The sequence below is a fragment of the Lynx canadensis genome, chromosome A2 (assembly GCF_007474595.2).
Source record: "Lynx canadensis isolate LIC74 chromosome A2, mLynCan4.pri.v2, whole genome shotgun sequence".
NCBI classification, from domain to species: Eukaryota; Metazoa; Chordata; class Mammalia; order Carnivora; family Felidae; genus Lynx; species Lynx canadensis.
In genome coordinates this window covers 145,130,908-145,153,222 of record NC_044304.2, presented here as the reverse complement: position 1 = coordinate 145,153,222, position 22,315 = coordinate 145,130,908, and the positions used below count along the sequence as shown (strand labels likewise).

Below are 22,315 nucleotides of genomic sequence, written 5' to 3'. Positions count from 1 at the left end.
GGATCCATGCTCATCTACACTAGCGGGGGCTACTTGCCCCCAGTCGTCACTCCAGGGGCAGCTGTGTGTTCTTGTTCAATCATCTTATGGTCAGTGCATAGTGAGGCAGCTATGGCCACAGAAGAGTTTTTGTCCATATGCAGCTGACTAGCTGGGAAGGACAGCCAGCACGTTAAGCTGATAACAGCTTGACATCTGACTGTCAGTCATGACCTCAACAGTGCCAAGCCATTGGCCTTTCGGAATAGTCCGAGGAGGAAGTGGAAAACAAATGTGGTCAGGACCAGGTAAACGGGTCAAGACCAGGGCCTGTGGATTTTATTTTACTTTACCTTATTTTTATTAAGTAATCTCTATGCCCAAGGTGGGCAAACTCACTACCCCGAGGTCAAGAGTCACATAATCTACTGACTCAGCCAGCCAGGCCCCCCGCCCCCCCCCCCCCCCCGCAAGACCAGGTCAGGATCCATGGAAAAGAACCACACCAAGAGTTTATACAAAAACCTTTTATTTACTGTTTGTATTTCTTCTCCCCATCCCTATCCCCGATCTGGAACCCAGCCAGCTCCTGAGGCTTCCTGCTGTCTGGCTCTTGAAATTGGGGCCTTGGAGACATAGTTAGGGGTTATGAGAGGTGGGAATCTCCTCCCCCAGCAGTTGTGGAAGTTCAAGGAAGCGTTCCTGCCTGGCTGAAGCTCCAGCAGCCTCCCAGGTTAGCCCCTCAAGTCGGAGGATCCACCCCCCACTGGATGGACGGGAGGAAGAGAGAACACGCTTCTACACCACGCCAGGCTCTATAGCTGAACCAGTCTCTCACCTGGAGATGCAGCCAGCATCGAAAGGGTGGGGGATGGGGGAGGGATGGAGCATGCAGCAGTTCTGGGTCCTAATCAACGAACAGGGAAACAGGAAGAGGTTGGCCTGGTTGCACTGAAATGGGAAAGGGGAAGGAGGGTACAGGAGCACACAGGACGGGCTACTGGCCTGGGGTCGGGCCAACCGGGCACCTGTGAAGAGAGGTTATAGCCCCTACGGGAATAGGCACTTCCAGCTCCACGACCACCTGGAAGAGGGAGAAGGGAGCCCCGTCCCCACCTAGACAAAGGACTAATGACACAATAAACACATTTGGTCTGAGAGTGCCAGAAAAGGGCATCCACTGGCACAGAGAAGGGCAGCCAGCCCTCATCTGCCAGGTATGGGCCTGGCTGCCTCATTGGCTACCACAGGCCACTCTGGGTGCTGTCACCCCTGCCTCCACCATCACTGCCCCCCTAGCCCCCCCAGCCCCCAAGCTCTGCAGATCTCATGACCCTGCTGCACATGGATACTGCCAGCCAGACTCCAGCTGGTGGGGCAGAAACAAGGACCCTGAGCTCCAGGGTCCTTCCCTGGATGAGGCCTGCCCGTGGAGATGTCAGGGCCCTTTCCCACAGTCCTGCTGCCCTGAGACAGACATATAGAGCCCTCCTGGGAGGGCACTGCACCCTCAGGTGCTCTGGAAGACAAGATCCTGGGGAAGCACTCTCAGGGAGGATGAAGAACCTCAGAATGGTATTTGCTGCTCTTTCCTATCCCAGGTCCCACTCTCCGGGCTCAGAAGTCCGAATCTGCATCCATGAGCTCTGCCTCCATCAGGTTGGTGCGGGAGTGAATGGGCCCCAGCCCCTGCCGGCAGCCCTGAGCCCAGGCCGCCGTGGGAACTGGGGCACTGGGCAGAAATGGATCCTGCAGGTGACTGGGTTCTGGGCAGAAAGGGTTGGAGACCAGGGTCCAGGCTCTCTGTCGGCAGGATTCCCCAGCTCCCCAGGCACCTGCGGCCACCAGGCACTTCTGCCGGGGCAGCTGAGGCAGTCGAGGAACAGCACTGGCCGCAGGGGCAGGGGCAGGGGCAGGGTGGTGAAGCTCAGGAGGTGGCACCAGCGGGCACACCTCCTTCTTCCTCTTCCTCCGCTTCTTCTTCCGGCCCAGGCGCTTCTCCAGCTCTGGGGAGATCTCTGCCTCAACCAGCCACAGGTTGGCTTTTTCCTCTGGGGGCACTGATGGCAGGAGAGAGAACGTGAGCCTGGGACGCTGGTCTGTCCACATCACCTGTTCTCTCCTTGGACCCCTACTTTTGAGGTCTGGGACCCACAACTCTAGATCTCTAGTGCCTCAGCCCCACACTCTACATCCTCCAGGGTCTCCCTTCTGGCAGCTGCTCGCGCTCCAGTCCCAAGAACCCCCAGACTCCATGCCCCCACCCCCCACTTCCTACAGAAGCTTGACTCCTCGTACCTGGAGTTGCCACAGGGGTGACAGACACATCCTGGGGCAGTATGGCTCCTCTCCGAGCCACCATCTTGGTGACATGCTGGGCCCAGGCAGAGGACACATCGGCAGAGGGCTCATTGAGGTCAAAGGCCAAACCCGCTGTGGGGGTAGAAGGAAGGGCTAAGGAATCATGACTGCCCCACTCCTTGGGTGACTGTAGCTCCCTCCCAGTCCACGGAGTCCAGAAAGCCCACCCAGGGAATCATAGTGATCTACCCAGTCCCAGTGATCTACCATCACTAGAGGCCAGAAATCCAGTTCCTAGAACCCAGACTTACTCTAGCCCAGGGAGAACCACTGGAGAAGACAGAAGAAGTGAGAGGGAGATGACTCCTTTTGAAACCAAAGCACCAGCAAGCAGACCCAGGGGCAGAAACAGAGGGCAGAGTAGCGAGGGACGGAAGGGGGATGAGAGAGGGTGGAGTGTGTGAGGAAAGGAGGGGCTGCTTTCTTCCTTCCTGCCTTCCTGCCAGTCCATGTGTCCGTAGCAGCTTAGTGGGGAAGGGGGCCCCGGCATTGCGGGGATCGGGTGGCTCCAGTGGAGGAAAGGGACTGAGGCTCACCCACAGGTCCGTCGTGGGAGACAGTGTGCATGCTGAAGGAGAGTTCCTGGCCTGGGTTCTGCAGCAGCTCACGCCGCTTGGAGAAGGCCTTGGCGATCATTTTGCTCTTCTTGATGCGTTTGGGCTCATCATCACTCTGCCCAGTCAACCTGAGAGCAGAAGAGATGGGGGGGGGGAAGTGGAGGAGCAGCCACTTCCCATCAAATCCTGTTGAAGACCGGCGAAGCCTTTCCCTCCAGGGAAGGAGCCTCCAGAGGGCCCCCAAGTCCCCCGAGGACTCTGAGGAGAGACCTCTGCAAAGAAGTGGGCCTAGGATGCAGGGCTCCTGGATGCCCAGTACTCAAATCGCTCAAATCATTCCCTTCTTAGAAGAAAGATGCTGGCGGCAGGCTCAGCACTTGAAGGGTCCTCCTGAGGACAGGAGGTGTCACCAGGGGGCAGTGGTGAGCCACACAGAAGGCAGCTTTAGGCAGCTCAATGCAGACCCTTAGAAAACTGGTCTGCCGGTGACTGTTGAGAGACCACGGAGCAGGCGACCCTTATTGGTGGGGACACCAAGAGTGAGGGAGTAAGGCGGCGAGGTCAGAACCGGCTGGCTGCTGGCCCCACCTGCACCAGGTGCGCCTCCAGATGAGCAGCGTGGCCTTGGTCCAGACCCAGGTGCTCATGGCAATGCCGGTTCCAAACATGGCAAACAAGTTGATCTTCTCCACCAGGAGGCTGGGGCGATTCTTGATTTCACAGTCAGGAATGGGCTTCTTGGTGGGCAGCCCGATGGTCACGTTGGCCTGGCACCTGTGGTGGGGGGGTTAGTGGACAGGTGAGGCTCTCTGGGTACCCAATCAATCCAAAGACTTTAGAAAGAGCTAAGCCCCACGGCAACGATTCACAGCCCTGGGTGCTCACTAGAGTCACTTGGGACATTAGAGTTACTTTTTATAACTACTAATGCCTGGGTCGCACCCCGGACAATTAAATCACATCTCTGGGGGAGGACCAGGTATTAGTGTGGTTTAAAGCTTGCTTCCCAGACTGGAAGCTGGAGCCCTTAAGGAAGAGCCTGAGGCAGTCAGGATGTGGACTGGTGTCCATTTTAATGAGCATTGTAACTGCTATTCCTGATATCAGCTAGTGCAGCCCTTCTTTCAGTGGATGAGATGCTTCACTCTCAAGATTCATCCTCATGGTGACACAAAAAAGCACAGGCAAGGCTAGCAAGTATTAATAGGTTGTTACACGTATCGTGGAGAGGTAACTACTCTGTGCAGGGCTCTATGATAAGCTCTGTAAAATTAGAGTGAGAATTAGAGTGACTTCTGTGGCCAACACAGAGTCGTCAGAGAAGCCCAAACATGAGAGGGCTGAACAGTTAAACACACCAGCCAGACAGTGGCTCGTGCAGAGAGGAGAGCAGAGTTGAGCCGGGACAGGAGACGTGCTTTGCCGTGTTTGCAAATTACAGAGCAATTGACATCTTGGGTGCCCAGAGCAGGATGGACAGTTTCACCTGCCCGTCAGAGGCAGGTGCCTAGCAGACCCTTGCTGGACAGCAAGGAGGGCTAGGGCTGTCTGAAGTCCTGTGGCTGCCGCCCCCAAGCCCCCAGCACTGCACTCACAGCACATAGTCCCGGAAGCTGCGCTCCCACTCAGCCTGGTTGAAGAAGTCGTAGAAGTGACAGCTGAAGGTGATGAGCACAAAGCCAAAGGCCAGGAAGCCAAAAATGCCTGTGGAGGGCCAGGGTGGGACAGAGCATTACCAATCCCCGGTGTGGGAGCAGCAGTGGGGACAAGGCGTCTGCCCCATTCAGGCCTGAAAGATGGCTGAGTCTGGGGTAAATTCATGCTAGGCTCAGTTTGCTGTATTCCCCAGAATAAGACTTGAAGGGCACTTGAGCCAACTGCGGGAGGGCCCCAGTGGGCACGAGGAAGCAGTCTTGGCACGAGCCTGAATTCTTCCATCCAAGAAGGTCCCCTTCTTTTGAGTTGTCACCACCATGACCTCTCACCCCATCCCACCCCCCATGCACACACATGCCCCACAGCCTTGTCTTGTTCCCATGGCTGCTAACTTGCGCCACTCACAATGCATCCTCCAAGATCCCATCCTGCAGGTCCCTCAGCCACAGAAGTGTGCAGCGTCGGACTGACCAGTACCTCGGGCCAAAGGCCCTGGGGCCCACTCACCGAGGCGCAGCATGGTCTCGTTGATCTTGCTGGCGGCCTTCTCACTCAGCAACCCGGGATGGTTGCTCTTGATGGAAAACAGAGTCATGACTCCTGAACAGAAGAGAGATCTCAGACATTAGTGGGGTGAGGCCACTCTCCCGGGAGGGATGGAGGTGGCAGGCAGTCCCAGGTCTGATTACTCCTCTGCTGATGTAAAGCTTGGGGAACCTGGAGACACTTGAGAAATGGGGCACAGCTGGTGGCAGATGTGCTATGTACTTGGAAAGACGGGGGCAGAGCCCAAACAGTCGAGAAGAGAGAGAAGGTGCCTTCGTCCTGGCCCCGGCTCCCCGTAAGGAAGGCAGCCAGGTCAAAGCTGTGCTGATGGAAAAGGCAAGAAAAGAGATGTAACAACAGAGCTATGCGATAGAAATATGTCAGCCACGCCCATAAGCTCACATTTTCTAGCAGCGTCGTTAAAAAAGTAAAAAAGATGCAAACGAAGCTGATTTCCATACCTTCCGCGAGCAATACATCATTGTGTTTTAGTAGCAGTTCAATATGTAATCCACACAACAAACTATTAATGAGACAGTTTACCTTTTGGTGTGTGCGGAGTCTTTGCAATGCAGTGTGGATTTTGTACTTACGACGCATTGCAATCTGGACCAGTTTCAACACGGGTGGCCAGTGGCTACCGTACAGGAGAGCACGGGCCCGAAACCTAAATCAAAGGCCCAGACACTGGCAGAAAGAGGTGGGCTGAACAGAAGGCTGACAGCACAGGGAGAGAGAGGAAACTGAAGTTTACAAAGAAAATGCAACACAAACGAGCTAAGAAGAGACGGAGGCGGCGGATCCAGACGGGGAAATTAGGGAACAGAGAATCTGTGCATGTTGTGAAAACTGTGTGTGACTATGTTCTGGGGGTAGGAGGCAGATGAGGAGCCAGAAGATGGAGAGCATGTATAAATTCAGGGTGTACACACATGACCAAAGGCCCTGAGTTGGTCCACGTGGACAGGGTGGGTTATTCACCATACAAGTGCACCAGGCCAAGGGCTGAGCGGGGGCTGGAACCCAGCTCAGGCTCTACTCAACAAGCTGTGAGCCCCGGCTCAAGGCTCTGGAGAAAGGGGCTGCCTTGCTCGGGCCAGCACAAAGGTTGCTGCAAAGGTAGCAGAACCGGCAGCTCCTAGCTCCTACTTACACAGAGCGGGTGCTCAGCGCTTTTTGCTGCCCGACTGGTGCCCGCTTGGTGCCTACTCACCTCGGATGAGGAAGTAGCCTCCCACAATGAGCACCAGGCCGATCGGGGCCAGCACGAAGCCTGCACGGTATCGGTAGTTCTTGTAACCCACAAAACAGATGCCGCTCACAGAGTCCCCATCCACCTGCGGCACAAAGCGGGGTGGGGGTGGGAGGGACAGAGTGGGTCACGGGCCCCCCTACCCAAGCCCACTCCACTCAGGTCCCCAGCCTCCTACCCGTCACCATACCTGGGCGACGGCAAGGATTGCCACAGTGAGGACAAACGGGAGTGACCACGTGAGCAGGTGGAAGTAGGAGGTCTTGCCGGAGAGAGGCTGATAGGTGGTGCCCAGGGCTTTGAAGGAGGTGTGCCAGGCATAGGTGAGGACCACAAACCAGACGACACCAGCCATAAGGGCGTAGTACACGATGACAAAGATGATGACGCAGGACAGGGTCTCATTGGAGCTGTGCAGACATGTGGAAGGGCACTTGGGGAGGGCATTCCATATTCCCTTTATCAGCTCTCTCCACCCTGTCCCCAGAGCCTTGGCTTCTAAGGTCTGGAGGTTCCCTAGGAGTCAGAGCTTGGAGGTGGGACTCAGGTCACATTCGAAGAGGTTATGGAAGATGCCCCTCTGAGCAGATGCAAACAATCACCTCCCCAACGCGGGATACCGTGGGCTCAACAAGGCAGAGCTGAACCCTACGCTGAAATCTTCAGTTTCAAGCCCACCCTGTCCCTTTTCATTTCAGCCTTCTGCCCCTCACCCTGGCTTCTGGGTCCTCAAAACACCTACGTGGGCTCCCCGAGCCTCATGGTTCCATCTGCACGGCAGACGATCTCCCGGCGGGCGCCGTCCATGAACTGGGCCAACCAGCCGATGCTCCCCACAAAGAAACACGCATTGACGTAGAAGAGAATAACAGCAGGGTAGCGATTCGAATTCCGCCAGTCAGCCACAAATGTGGCCTAGAAGAGAGAAGTGGGATCCGCTCTATGAGGTTAGGGTGATTCTGCTGCCACAGACGCCTTTGTCTGAGCCCCCGAACCCTCTTATCCAGACCCTTCCCCCAGGGACACCCCCCAAGGCATCCTCTCCCCACCTCCCTCTGCCCTCACAACGCAGACAACTGTCGATCCACTTCCCACTTTATAGGCTGTGTGTTCTGGACCCCCGTTCCCCTAACCCCTCCACCCTCAGGCCTGCCCTCAGCTGACCAAGGTGAAGAGCGTGCAGAGGCCTGTGACTGCGCCGAAGGCCGCGATGTAGCTGTGCATGTCCTGGTGCTCGGCCTCAGTGAACAGCGGGTTCTGGCACTGGATCCCACATCCCTCCACGTCCTCATACCAGCTCTTGGGGTTGTCGGTCCGAACCAAGGGAGCCTCACACTGGCCCGAACTGTTGAACTTGATGTTCTGCACCTCATTCTGGCACGAGGGAAGGGGAAAAGGCAGTGCAAAAGGGAGCAGGAGGCCCAGGGGCACCCTTTGGCTTAATACGAGGCATAAGGGCAGCTTGGTAGAGTGCCTACGAGCACAGGCTGGAGATAGCTTTCCAGCTTTTGAAACCCCGCCCTGCCACTCAATGACAAACTATATCAAAAGGCTGGGACAAATTATTGGACCTCTCAGTTTCCCCACGTATAAGACAGCAGTACCTACTTCATGGTGTGGTTTGAGGGGTAAGTGAATCAATGGCTGTAAGAGGCTCTTATGGTATTTGGCAGATAGTAAATAATAATAATTAGTTTTATTACCAACATTACTGCCATTAGTATTATTATTACTTATGAGCCCTCCTTTACCACCAGAACGAGATCACATCCGTCTTGGGGTCTATAGCTGTTTTACATGTGTGCGCCTGGACTCCCTAAATACACAATAAACTTCTTGGAGAGTGAGTTCCTGTCGTCATCGACCCCCGAAACTCCCCAACACCTAGCGGAGTAGGTGCTCAAAAAATATTTGTTGAACACAAGTTATCGTCTACAAATCAAGAGACAATCCCTGATAGACTGGCCCCGCCAGTGAGCTTCAGTTTGGGTTTGTGGCTCATTGACCCCACGGCTGCAGATTTGGGGTCTCCCGGGAGAGAAGGCTGCGGGGCTCCCCTGCCCCTGCTTCCTGTTGGGCCCTGCCCTAGGCTTGCGGCTTGCCCGTCACAGCACTCACCGGGCAGCCCTCGGGAAAGTGGTCAGGGGTACAGCGCAGGAAGTCAGGCCAGCCACGCTCTCTCTCCACAATGGCACAGGGACCTCGGGTAGCCTGGCACAGGGTGCGGCTGGGCAGCTCCACCCGGTCATTCTCGCATTTGGGCATGTACACAGCACACAGCAGGGGCTGGATCACTGCCCAGCAGCGGGGGGCGTTCCGGAGGCCTGGAGAGAGGCAACAGTGTGGATACATTGTGGTGACACCCCTCCTCACTCTGACCCACAGCTGTTTCCCAGGCCTAGGGCAGGTCTCTTTGCCATAATGCGGGAGCTGTCAGGCACAGTGTTTCTCAACAGAGCATTTGGGCAGGAGGATCCTTTGTGCTGCAGGACTGTCCGATGTATTGCAAGACATTTAGCAGCCCTGGACTCCGCCCACTAAATCCCAGAACCCGTTAAGTCATCACGACAATTAAAAAACACTCCCCTTGCCCCTACTCCAGGGTTGGTGACTGCAAGAGGGCCTGAAGGGGAGTTTCTGGGATGCTGGTCATGTTCTATTTCTTGATCTGGTAGTGGTTCAATGTGTGTATTCACCATGTGAAGAATCAAGCTCATGACTCACGCGCTGATCTGTGTGTATAATTCAATTCAAGTTTTTAAAAAAACAGCCCCCATTTCCAAAAGCCCTGCTAGGGAGCGTTAGTGCCTTTGGCTGAGGACCCCAGCTCGACTTGCCTTGTACCTTTTCAGGGGCATCCTTAAAACCTTCTACAGGCCTCTTCCAGGGGAAAGGGAGGTTGTGGGACCCACCCCTTCCAGGACCCATGCACTAGAACGAGATGTTGCCCCTTGCCCAGACCCCAGGATCCCTGTTCCTCTTACCAAGCTGAGGTGAAATAGAGAACAGGTAGGAGGTTAAGAAGAGGTAGTCAGGGGAGCCCAGGTACTCCAAAGCCAGAGGAGGAAACAGGAAATCAGATGGAGAGAAACAGAGGAGGCTCTGTCCAGTGCAGAGGGAGGAAACATGTTGTCAGCAAGACAGAAACAGCACCCCTGCCCCAACCCAGGCACCTACCCTGCTATCCCAGGGGAGGGGCTCAGTCAGCATTCCGCCCCCATTGCCCCTCCCGAATCATCCCTGCTTCAGGAATACCGGTGTCCCACACAAGAAGTTGTGTTAGGAGAAGCGTCTAAGGACGTTGAGAGACAAACTGGCGACTGCCACACTGCCAGGCTGGGGGCGGTAGGGGCAGATAGCTGCTCTTTTTAGGAGGGAGGCAATACAGCAGAGGGATGAGGGGCATGGACACTACAATTAGCCTGCCTGGGTCCGAGCCTTGGCTCTCCCATTTCCTGGCTGTGTGATCTCCGGCAAATTACTCTATCTCTATCTCTAGCTTCAGTTTCCTCATCTGCAAAATGGGGATTTACCTCCTGGGAATGTTGTGAAGAGTCTGATAACGCACTTGATGTGTTTAGCATGGTACCCGTCAGATAGTAAGCACTCAGGAAATATCAGCTGTCATTACTTATCTGAGACCTCTGACCGCTCACAGCTCTCACTACCACAAAGCCTATTCCAGGGGCACAGAGCAAGTTCCGGTCAAGAAGTAGTGTCCCGGGGTGCCTGGGTGGCTCAGTCGGTGGAGCGACCGACTTCGGCTCAGGTCATGAGCTCACCGTTTGTGAGTTCGAGCCCCGCGTCGGGCTCCGTGCTGACAGCTCAGAGCCTGGAGCCTGCTTCGGATTCCGTGCCTCCCTCTCTCTCCGCCCCTCCCCCACTCATGCTCTGTCTCTCTCTGTCTCAGAAATAAATAAACATTAAAAATAAAATAAAAATAAAAAAAATAAAAAGAAGAAGAAGCAGTGTCCTCAGGCAACTTTCCTGAGCCTCCACTCAAATCAGAATCACCTAGGGAACCTTTATCGTTCTAGAGGGAGAAAGCCACTCTCAGAAATTCTGACTGAGTGGGCAGGGGCGGAGAATGCACCAGTGGTTGCCAGGGGCTGGGTAGGAGGAGAATTTGCCTACAAAGGGGCAGTAAGAGGGAATTTTGGGGTCTGATGGGCTTTTCACTATCTTGAATGTAGTGGCTGATTACATAACTCTATATATTTGTCTAAATTCATAGCGAGGTACAACAAAGAAAAAGTTAAATTTACTGGATGTTTACCGAACACTATACTTAAAAAGGGGGGAGCTCACCGGAGTAAAATGTATTCTAGAGGAGCAGCAAGCAGCTGATTAAACAAAAATATTATGTAATTTTTCTGGGTTTTGTGATATTTGCAGTGATCAACTTTGTAAAATGTGGAATTTCATTGTTTTTCTTTTTCTCGTTTTAAGTATTATATTGTACCTTAAACATGAGGAAAAGAAAGGCTATTAAATAAATCTTAAAAGACAATTGAAGAACCATCTAGGGAAAAAATGATTTGGGTCCTTACCCCATTTCTTACATAAAAATAAGTTCCAGATAAATTCAAATGACTGCATGAGTTTTAAAAATTAAAGTACCAGAAGAAAAGATGGGATGTGGTTTTTAAATCTTAAGTAGAGAGGGCCTTTCGAAGTATGACACAAAACTCGGGAGCTACGAAATAAAAGATTTTAAAAAGACTTCAGAAAAAAATAGGGTAAAAACAAAAACCAGGAGAAACGCAATATACTGAGAAAATATATTTCCAATACATATCACAGGTAAAGAGTTAATCTCCTTACATTAAAAAAATTTTTTTAAAAAAATGGGGCGCCTGGGTGGCTCAGTCGGTTGAGCGGCTGACTTTGGCTCAGGTCATGATCTCGCGGTCCGTGAGTTCAAGCCCCACGTCGGGCTCTGTGCTGACAGCTCAGAGCCTGGAGCCTGTTTTGGATTCTGTGTCTCCCTCTCTCTGACCCTCCCCTGTTCATGCTCTGTCTCTCTCTGTCTCAAAAATAAATAAATGTTAAAAAATGGGGCGCCTGGGTGGCTCAGTTGGTTAAGCGTCCGACTTTGGCTCAGGTCACGATCTTGTGGTCTGTGAGTTCGAGCCCCATTTTGGGTTTTGTGCTGACAGCTCAGTGCCTGGAACTGCTTTGGATTCTGTGTCTCCCTCTCTCTCTGCCCCTTCCCTGCTCATGGTCTGTCTTTCTCTCTCTCAAAAATAAATAAATATTATAAAAAGAAAGAGCTAATCTCCTTATATGCCTTAAACTCCTCCACATCAGTAAGAAATTCATGATCCTGTAAAAAAAATGGGCAGAAGACAGATCTAATCCAAATGGCTTTTAAACACGTTAAGAAACATCCAATCTCACTGTTAATAAACTGAAATGTGGGGGTGCCTGGGTGGCTCAGTCGGTTAAGCGTCCGACTTCGGCTCAGGTCATGATCTCGCGGCTCATGAGTTCGAGCCCCGAGTCAGGTTCTGTGCTGACAGCTCGGAGCCTGGAGCCTGTTTCGGATTCTGTGTCTCCCTCTCTCTCTGCCCCTAACCCACTCGCATTCTGTCTCTGTCTCTCTCAAAAATAAATGAAAGCATTAAAAAATAAATAAATAAACTGAATGTGAAATAAAACTACAATGAGACATAATTTTTTAAACTTTTAGAGGGATACAGATCAACACATTTGAAAATGGTCTATTGACAAGAATGTCAGTGAAACTGGCACTTTCGTACATTTCGAGTAAAACAGAAATTAGTAAACACTTGGGGAGACTATTTGGCATTATCTATCAACATTTTATACTAGTGATCCCACTCCACATGTTTACAAAGCCAATACACAAGACTATTCGTTGCAGCATTGTTTGTAACAGCAAAAGAGTAGAAATTGCATGAATCCGTAGCCATCAACAGGAGACCGGCTGCATAAAATATCATAAATCAATATAATAGGACACTACACCAGGTTGAACTATTTGCACTGAAATGGAACTATCTCCAACGCATCTTATTCATTGGATTCAGTTGGGTGGGAACAGCCTGAAGAGTAGGCCACTAATGGTTGTGGGAGGAAAAAAAAACTAAGGACACATCTACATTTGTACACATGTTGGATGTCTCCGAAAGAACACACAAAAACCAGTGCTGATGGTTGCCTCTAGGCAGGGGAAACGGGGAGCCGGAAGCAGAAGTGAAAGGATTTAACTTTTGTTACTTTTGAGTTTTATACTATGTGCACATACTGCCTATTTTTAGAAGTAATTAAGCTTAGAAAAATAAATATGCAAGTTACTGAGATGGGGGAAGCTCCGTAGAGAAGAGAAGGGAACAAAATTGTAGACCAGAAGAAAAGGGACATCAACTTTATCTGTATTATTTTATTCCTTTCGTTTTATTAAAATACGAAACAGAGGGGGAAAAAAAAGGTGTTATGTTAGTCTTTGCATTTTTCTATATTCATAGACTTCTTCAATATTTGCTACAATTTAAGCTCTGAAAATGACTTATTTTTTATTTTTCTATTTTTTTAATGTTTACTTGTTCTTGAAAGAGAGAGAGAGAAAGACAGACCATGAGCAGAGGAGGGGCAGAGAGGGAGACACAGAATCCAAAGCAGGCTCCAGGCTCTGAGCTGTCAGCACAGAACCCGACGCGGGGCTCGAACTCACATACCACCTGAGCCGAAGCCCGATGCTTAACCAACTGAGCCACTAAAATGACTCTTTATGTGCTTCTGGTGATCAGTCAAGTTGAAAACCATTGTTCTGAGATTGGTTTAACATTAGGAAATTCAATCAATGCAATTTACCACATTAACAGATTAAAGAAGAATAAAATCATATGATCATATCAATAGATATAGAAGTAGTTAATAGAATCCAACATGCAACCATGACAAAAAGAACAATAGGCAAATTAAGAATAAAAGAACAGTTTCTTTTTTTTTTAATTTTTTTAACGTTTATTCATTTTTGAGACAGAGAGAGCATGAATGGGGGAGGGTCAGAGAGACGGAGACACAGAATCTGAAACAGGCTCCAGGCTCCGAGCTGTCAGCACAGAGCCCGACGCGGGGCTCGAACTCACGGACCGCGAGATCATGACCTGAGCCGAAGTCGGCCGTCCAACCGACTGAGCCACCCAGGCGCCCCAAAAGAACAGTTTCTTAATCTGATAAAATGTAACTACAAGAAACCTACACCAAACAGCATATGTAATGGTGAAGGGTTGAAAAACTTTAGAATACAGAAAAAGTCAAAGATGAGGGTTGCTGCTACAATTACCGCTTCTATTTAACAATGTACTGGATGTCTTAAGTAGTGCATAAGGCGATAAAGGTACATAAATAAAGGCTTCGAAAAGATACATGGCTTGAAAAGGGAGACATCAAACTCATTGTTCACAAATGAGATGACTGTGTATATAATAAATAATCAATTTACCTAGTTTACTGGCTTCACAATCAATTGCATTTCTATACACCAGCAACAAACAGAAAATGAAATGGTACAGGGACTATTCATAATAGTATTTTAAAAATCAAGTACCTAGGACTAAATCTGACAAATGACATTTAAACTCTGCACAAAACTGCAAAACAATTGAGAAAATGAAAGAATATCTAAATAGATGGAAATATATAGTGAAATGATAGGAAGACTCAATACCATAAAGATGTCTTTTTTTTTTCTTCAAATTAGTCTGTATCCTCAGTGTAATCTCTATCAAAACCACCAACACCTATTTTTATATTAAAATACAAAAGGTCAAGGAGAGCTCAGACTCTATGAGATACTGCTGTATTATAAATACTATACTATACTATAAGTATTAATAAGAACAGGGGAGGTTCTTGGCTTGGAACTCAGAAGCGATTCTTTTTTTTTTTTTTGACGTTTTATTTATTTTTGAGACAGGGAGAGACAGAGCATGAACAGGGGAGGGTCAGAGAGAGGGAGACACAGAATCTGAAACAGGCTCCAGGCTCTGAGCTGTCAGCACGGAGCCCGACGCGGGGCTCGAACTCATGGACCGTGAGATCGTGACCTGAGCCGAAGTCGGCTGCTCAACCGACTGAGCCACCCAGGTGCCCCCACAAATGATTCTTTTTGTTTTTTTTAAGTTTATTTATTTATTTTGAGAGTGACAGAGATGGCACGAGCGGGGGAGGGGCAGAGAGAGAGAGGGAGGGAGAGAGAGAATCCCAAGAAGTCTCCACACCGCCAGCGCGGAGCCTGATGTGGGGTTTGAACCCACAAAGTCGTGAGATCATGACCTGAGCTGAAACCAAGAGTTGAACGCTTAACCGACTGAGCCACCCAGGTGCCCCTGGAACTCACAAACATTCTTGTAGAGAATTTAGGGGCCCATGAACCTGCACCGGAAAAAAAATTACATCTAACAGAAATTTAGCCTTTCCTTCAATTATGAATGTAAGCCACATACCACAGTGATGTTATCACTACTTGTGTTTTTGTCACAGATATTTTGTTATAGATAATCTCAAAACACTGTTACTGTTCATCACAGCCTTGACATTATGGAGGTTATCAAACACTATATCTTACTTAGTGTATTAATAAAGAAGCACATATATATTAGATCACAAATTTGTTTTAATGTATTTGATAACTATAGTTCAATATAGTTCATTTCCTTTGAAATCTTATATGCTCCTTTTCAATCCTATGTGTTTTACCTTATAAACTTAAAAATATTATACTGAGAAGGGGTCCATAGGTTTTACCAGACTGCCAAAGAGGTTTATAGCACAAAGAAGATGAAGAACCATGCTATAATTAAGATGGTGCATACTGGCAAAGGATAGACAAAATAGAGCTATGGAACAGAATAAAGATCCCAGAAACTAGGGGCGCCTGGGTAGCTCAGTCGGTTAAGGATCCAACTTTGGCTCAGGTCTTGATCTCGCGGTTTGTGAGTTCGAGCCCCGCATCGGGCTCTGTGCTGACAGCTCGGAGCCTGGAGCCTGCTTCGGATTCTGTGTCTCCCTCTCTCTCTGCCCCTCCCCTGCTTGCACTCTGTCTCTCTCTCTCTCTCAAAAACCAAATAAACATAAAAAAATATTAAAAAAAAAAAAAAAGATCCCAGAAACTAAAGATATCTGGACACTTGATTTATGGCAGAACGGTGGAGAAAGGATATTCCTTTAAAAAAAAAAATGATGCTGAGGCAATATGTATGAAACTAGTGAATTATATGTCCATAAATTGAAAGTAAAATCTAAAAAGTGTTGTTTCGTTTTTGAGTAGGTTCCGCACCCAGCATGGAGCCCAATGCTGGGCTCGAACTCAAGCGACACTGAGATCAAGACCCGAGCTGGTGTCAAAAGTCAGATGCTGTTCTAAGCCACCCAGGCACCCTTAGAACGTTTGGAGAAGATAACATAAGAGAGTAAGTTCATGACTTTGTGGTATAAAAGGACTTTTTAAAATAAGGCCCAACAGGGACTCCTGGGTGCCTCAGTTGGTTGGGCATCTGACTTCGGCTTGGGTCATGATCTCACAGCTCGTGAGTTCAAGTCCCGCATCATGCTCTCTGCTGTCAGTGCAGAGTCCACTTCAGATCCTCTGCCCCCCTCTCTCTGCACCTCCCCTGCTCACATTCATTCTCTCTCTCTCAAAAATAAATAAACAGTAAAAAACAATAAAAGATAAAAGAAGACACAAGAAGAACTAATCATAAAAAGTTTTATAAATGACTACCTTAAAGCACAGAACTTCTTTTAGCAGAAGGCACAAAGAAAATAAAGAGGCAAGCCAAAGAAAAGAAAACAGTTTCGATGCATAAAATCAATAAAGGACTCAACTCTAGCATAAATAAAGAAGTCCTACAAATCTTCTGAAAATGAGCACCCAAAGGAAAACGGGGGCGCACGGGGAGCTCAGTTGGTTAAACGTCTCCCTTCAGCTCAGGTCTTGATCTCACGGTTCACGGGTTCGAGCCCAACATTGGGCTCCGTGCTGTCCACGCGGAACCCGCTTTGGACCCTCTGTCCCCCTCTCTTTCTGCCCCTCCCCCCCCTCACACTCTCTCTTTCAAAAATAAGTAAATAAAAATCTATTAAAAAAAAAAAAGAAAAATGGGGCAGAGATTTGAACAAACATTTTATAAAAGGAAGAATCCAAGTGGGCAGTAAACATTTGACATGGTGCTTAACCTCACTAGTAATCAGGGAAATGCAAATTAAAACCACAAATACATACCACAATATAGCCACCAGACTGGCAAGAATTTTACATGGTGACAATAGCAAGCATCAGGAATCATGTGGGCACTGGTGACTCTTCTACACGATTAGTGGGGACCACATTGGTGGAACCACTTTGGAAAACTGTTCCGTATTACCTAGTAAAGTTGAAGGTATGCAATTATCTAGTTATTTCATTCCTCTGAGTATGTACCTAGGGAAACTTGAGGCGGGTGAACCAGGATATACGTAGAAGAATACTCACAGCAATGTTGTTCACAGTGGCCAAAAACCGGAGACAACTTAAATGTTTAACAATAATAAGATGGATTAATAAATTGTGATGTATTCTACAATGGAACACTATTCGGCAAAGAAAAAAAAATGAGCTGCACTAACATGGATGAATCTTACAAAACAAGGTATAGCAAAAGAAGCAAGACAAAAGACAGAAGAATACACATATCACGATTTGTCTAAAGTTCAAAAACACTCAAAACTAAAATATACTGTTTAAGGATTCCAAAACTAGGTGACAAAACTATAGAGGGAAAAGGAAATGATAATCCAAAACATTAGGGTAGTGGTTACTTCTAGAAGAAGAGAGAGGGAGACGTGATTGAAAAAGACAAAGGGATTGGGGCGCCTGGGTGGCGCAGTCGGTTGGGCGTCCGACTTCAGCCAGGTCACGATCTCGCGGTCCGGGAGTTCGAGCCCCGCGTCGGGCTCTGGGCTGATGGCTCAGAGCCTGGAGCCTGTTTCCGATTCTGTGTCTCCCTCTCTCTCTGCCCCTCCCCGTTCATGCTCTGTCTCTCTCTGTCCCAAAAATAAATAAAACGTTGAAAAAAAAAATTTCAAAAAAAAAAAGAAAAAGACAAAGGGGAGCTTTTGGGGGGGCCCCACCATGATCTAGTTCTTGACTCAGGTGTCACTTTATAATTATTTGATATTAAGTGCCCCTGTGTTTTATGCACCTTCTGCATACATGCAGCATTTCACAGTTAAAAAGTTAAAAATCTCGTGGCCCTTGGCTGGCTCAGTCGGTGAAGTGTACAACTCTTGATCTCAAGGTTATGGGTTCAAGTCCCACCTTGGTTGTAGAGATTACTTAAAAATACAATCTTTATTGAGGCACCTGGGCGGCTCAGTCAGTTGAGCGTCTGACTCTTGACTTCAGCTTGGGTCATGATCTCGAGCATCGTAAGTTCCAGCCCCACATCGGGCTCTGCACTGACAGCAGATTCTCTGTCTCCTCTCTCTCTGTCCCTCTCTCTCTCTCTCTCTCAAAAATAAATTTTAAACAAAAAAAGAAAAAGAAAATCTTTATAAATAAATAAATAAATAAATAAATAAATAAATATTAAAAATCTAAAGGAAAATTAAAACTCGAGCCAGTAGGTGCTTTCCTGTATTTTCATCCTTTCCAAATGTATATATCTTAACTGATTCTGATCACCAGCCAGGTTTGGGAAAAGCTCTAAGGAAATTCTTTCCGGTCTGCCCCCGCAAACAACCCACCGTCACCAACAACATCCCTCCTCTCATCGCTCAACCAGATTGTCTTGAGAGGAGAAGAGAGATTCCTCCCAGAATTCTCTGGCTCTTTTCTCCTGGCTGCCCCCCCCCCGGCTGAATGACAAGGTCACACAGCCCTGTGCACACACAGAGCACAGCGGTGGTCAAGGAGGCTACGTGCTGGCTGTCAGGGGCCTATTTCCCTCCGCAGCCACAGGTCTCTGCTTTCTTGCCCCATTTACCAAACCAGATTTGGCCCAAGGTGGACTGTGGCCTGGATATTATATTTGTCTGGTCAGCTTGGAATGCCTGAGAAGAGACATTTCAAGCTGTAATGGGGAAAGATGCTGAGTGCCTGAACGAGCCCAAGTCCAAAGGGTTGAAAGATACAGGAGGGACCTGAGCTCTTTACAGATCCAGAAAGTAGTCCAGCCTGGGCTATAAACTTCCTCACTCAATGGCATACTTCCAAAAGGCTCAGCAGTCTGGGCCGAGGAATAACACAGTGGCTGCTCTCTTCAGCAACTCCTATTCCAGATCTGCTGGTAATCTCCACATACACGTCCACTGAGCACCTCTAATTCACATGGCCGAACTGAACCCAGGCTTTCTTCCTAAGCCTACTCCTCCTCCAGCATTCCCAGCTTAGTGGAAGAGAATGATATCACCTTCCCCGCGAGCCTGAAAAACCTACATCCTCCTGCTCACTCTTGCCTTCCATCTAACTCATCAGCAATCCCATGGGTTCTAGCTCTAAAATTCTGGGATCTGTCCACTTCCTCCAGCCTGCTGCCCCATCCTCTCTCACCTGGATCTCCACCTCCATCATGGCCACCACCATCTCTTACCCGGAATACCATCCCCTAAACAAGCAACCAGGCTCCATGCCTCCCCTCCTCCCGTGGCTTCTTCACACAATACTCAAAGAGATCTTTCTAAAATGCAACGGTGATTACATCTCTCCCTTGCTCAAAAGCTTTTAGTGGCTCCTTATTATCTTCTGGATAACATCCAAACTTCTTAATATGGGGTATGAATCCCTTTATTTTCTAACTGCCTAGGTCTTATCTCTTATAATTCTATCCCTCACCTACTTTGATCCAGCTCTACTAAAATCGTACACTCCTAAAAGTAGTAAGCCCTCTCACCTCACCTTTGCATGCCGTCTCCTCTTCCTATTCCTTCCTATCCTACCTTTCCTTGGCCCAGAGAATTCCTACTTGTTTCTCAGATCATAGGTTAAATGTCAATTCTTCTGGGGGGGTCTTCCCTTGCTCCCCAAAGCCCTCTGTGTTCCTTCAGCACCCTACCCTGTCACAATGCCTCTCCCAGGAAATGCTAAAGCTGTTTGTGTGTCTTCCCCTTGACGGCAGGAATCACGTCTGTATTCCTCGTCTTTACGTGCCCCAGAACCTGATCCAGGCTGACACGCAGCAAGCACCCAATGCCTAATTTAATGAATGAGTGGATGGCTGTGTACTCAGAACTCCGAGGCTTTAAAAAAAAAAAAAAAAAAAAGCGAAGAACAAGTCTCTACCTTCAAGAGTTCACAGATGAAGACAACCTAGATCATTTTCATCCTTTACCCACAAAAATACCTCCAAGAGCCAGGTGACACTGACTACCTGGACATGGTCAAATCAAGACCACTAACTCGGGACGGGAAAAGTCACTCACCAGAGGCTCCCGGCTAAAGGCCTGTCTGTGATTCTTACACTTGGCTCCGATCTACTCCACCCGCCACCGACCCCACCGCCCAGAACATCTAGCAGAAAGACCCAAAGCAGAAAGAATAACTAGAATACACTTGGGAACGTAACTGAGCTGAGGGATGATGGCAGCAGAGAAAAAATTCCCAATGAACTAAAAACCTGAGCCCCAGGCTGGCACCTCTACAGGACCCTACTCCACCGGAGGCACAGCTAGTAAGGATCGAAACCACACAGCCAGCAGATGGTTCTAACTCCTAAACTTCCCTGCTAAAACACTTCTGCCTTGCTCAGCGGCTGCTATCAGGGATACGGACTGGAAAGAGGTCCAGACCCTTCCTCCTTGATTTGATGGTAACTACAGAAGGGCAGCATCACACATGCTTTTAACTTAGGAGAATTCAACCATGGGCCCCTGCAAAATAACTAAGTAGAGAGAGGAGGGGCGGGGGGATAACCTCTCAGTGTGAGCAACTTAGAACTGGGTGAGATTCTCGTGCTGAGATTTGTATTTTCCACACGACTGGCTCCTAAACACAAACCTTCTCAAAGAAATCTGTTTACACCTTCCTTTTGTGTTCCTTTTTTTAATTCTTTCAGTCTTCTGCTCTTTTGCATTTATGTAACTTTAAGGACTAAAATTATAGTTTCTACGTATGCCCCTTCTTGTATACTATACTATATGTTACACATTTATACAAACATATTACCATAAAAAGAATATATATGCAAAAATTACCTACACCTTATGTTATGGTAGTTTATGAACTTTTCAAAGCTGCTGTTGATTACACATGGTTTCTGCCTACACGCTGCCTTTAGAACCTGATACCCACTAAGGATGTAGGTCCACCAAGGGTACCATCTTCCACGTTCCTCTGGCATCTGCCAGAATGATACCAGGCCAGGAATGATAGGGCTTTGTCCAACATTCAGCAAAGACTCAGAACTCTAGTGGCCAAGTTGACAATGACAGGCAGCCTATCTCGGCTCCCCGCTTCAGGATCATCAGCAGCCCCCAGGGCGGAACCGAGATGTAGGGCACCCAAGGCCTGCCAGAAAAAGGAGCTTGCCAAGTTGGCTCCTGACTTTTGATTTTCTTTTTCAAGGACAGCTTTGAGATCACACTGCCTAGAAGCAAGGGCTGACAAAACCAGTTCCCTTCCCCAACCCCCCTTCAGGGCCCTAACCCAGAGGAGTGACAAGTGGGGAGATCATCCACTCCACACTGCTAAGGAAGGATTTATTTGGGTTTTTTAGGCCTGGCCATAATCCTAACCTAAGGTTGAGGGCTTTGGGACTTCAGGCCACTATGGAAGTATCCACAGGCTCTCAATATCCCGGGCTTAAGTGTCCTTCTGCAGCCCTGACCAGCCTGAGGATCCAAATTTCCAAAGAATACACAAATAATCCTTAGAATAGTCTCATTGCTTCACGACCTCAGAAAAGGATCAGAGTCCCCATTTTTCAGATGAGGAAAGGGTGAAATCTGTAATAGCAAGACAAGATCACCGTTTTCTGGACTTCCTGTCTCCCCAAACAAGATTTCTGGAAATTTCTGGTTAACTTTTAAGTACTCAACACCAGGGGGTTTCTTATCCATCACAAATTTCACTCAACTCTTTCCCCCCATCCTGTCCCTCAATGCCTAAACCTTCTAGCCCATCTTTCCTCTTCAACTCCACTTCCCGGTTTCTCTTCCAAGATCTAAACACCTCCTTGAATCCCCAGGGGCTCCGCTCTCAGAGCAGCGCTTACGAGGAGCAGCTCCACTTCTTAAGAAACATCCTTTCCCGAGGCTCAGAGCCCCTGCCTCATGGGCCCCTCATTCCCCCGCATCCTTTGCGCACCCACCCTGCTCAGGCCTTTTGTGACCGGCTCCCTCAACCGTCTCGCCTCATCACCGAGGGTCCCAACCTGCTTACAGCCGGCACCCACAGTTTCAGACTGTGTTCCTCCACCTCTCCCGGGTGCAGCCCTTGCCCTCGCCAACGTTCAGGCCTGAGCCTATTCTTGCCCAGAGTCCCGCATCCCACCACCGCAACCCCGGCTCCGGCTTCCGCGCGCTTACCCGACCAGAGCACGAGCTTGCCGTGCGCTTCTTCCTGGGAGTCCGAGTCCCCGGCCAGCAGAGTGGAGGTGGCCCCGTAGGGCAGCGCCGAGCCCAGGCACACGTTGTAGCGTAGCGGCTCGCAGGGGGCTGCCCGGCCGCAGTGGCTCAGCAGCGGCGGAGGGCCGGTCACGGCCGCGCTCCTTCTCGCGCTCCCGCCAGCGCTCCGCGGCCCAGGCCCAGTCGCGTTCCCGCTCAAGGCCGCCCCCCGGCCTGGGCCCCCCAGCAGCAGCAGCAGCAGCAGCAGCAGCCCCAGGAGCAGGATCCCTGGCCCCAGTGCGAGGCGGGCAGCGGCCATGGCCAAACCCGCCAACTCAGCAGAAGCCCCGGCGCCCCCGCCCGCTCCCCGGAGCCCCCCGGCCACACACGCAACCCTTGGGGCCGCGGATGTGGC

General features: G+C 49.4%; 1 protein-coding gene across 2 annotated transcripts; it reads right to left on the bottom strand.

Moving 5' to 3' along the window:
* Positions 1-497: 497 nt before the first annotated feature.
* Positions 498-22,244, bottom strand: SMO (smoothened, frizzled class receptor). 2 transcript variants are annotated; one of them, XM_030308407.1, is made up of 12 exons: positions 21,883-22,244; positions 8,470-8,675; positions 7,516-7,725; positions 7,094-7,266; positions 6,542-6,761; positions 6,313-6,436; positions 5,061-5,153; positions 4,493-4,601; positions 3,486-3,671; positions 2,877-3,025; positions 2,278-2,412; positions 498-2,039 (listed from the first exon to the last, which is right to left on the bottom strand). In XM_030308407.1, the coding sequence occupies exons 1-12, from the start codon at positions 22,217-22,219 to the stop codon at positions 1,597-1,599; spliced, it is 2,385 nt and encodes a 794-aa protein (XP_030164267.1). In that variant the 5' UTR covers positions 22,220-22,244; the 3' UTR covers positions 498-1,596. The 2 variants fall into 2 exon arrangements, with proteins under 2 accessions (XP_030164267.1, XP_030164268.1); XM_030308408.1 differs by lacking the exon at positions 21,883-22,244 and adding an exon at positions 9,336-10,111.
* Between the last annotated feature and the right edge of the window lie 71 nt (positions 22,245-22,315).

What these genes read in the sequence shown, in the direction of transcription:
- SMO (XM_030308407.1), bottom strand. Translation starts at nt 22,219, where the DNA reads ATGGCCGCTGCCCGCCTCGCACTGGGGCCAGGGATCCTGCTCCTGGGG. An exon ending in TCTGCACGCTCTTCACCTTG is followed by an intron (nt 7,267 to 7,515) that starts GTCAGCTGAGGG and finishes TCTCTCTTCTAG; the next exon opens with GCCACATTTGTGGCTGACTG. An exon ending in CGAGACCATGCTGCGCCTCG is followed by an intron (nt 4,602 to 5,060) that starts GTGAGTGGGCCC and finishes GGCCCTCCACAG; the next exon opens with GCATTTTTGGCTTCCTGGCC.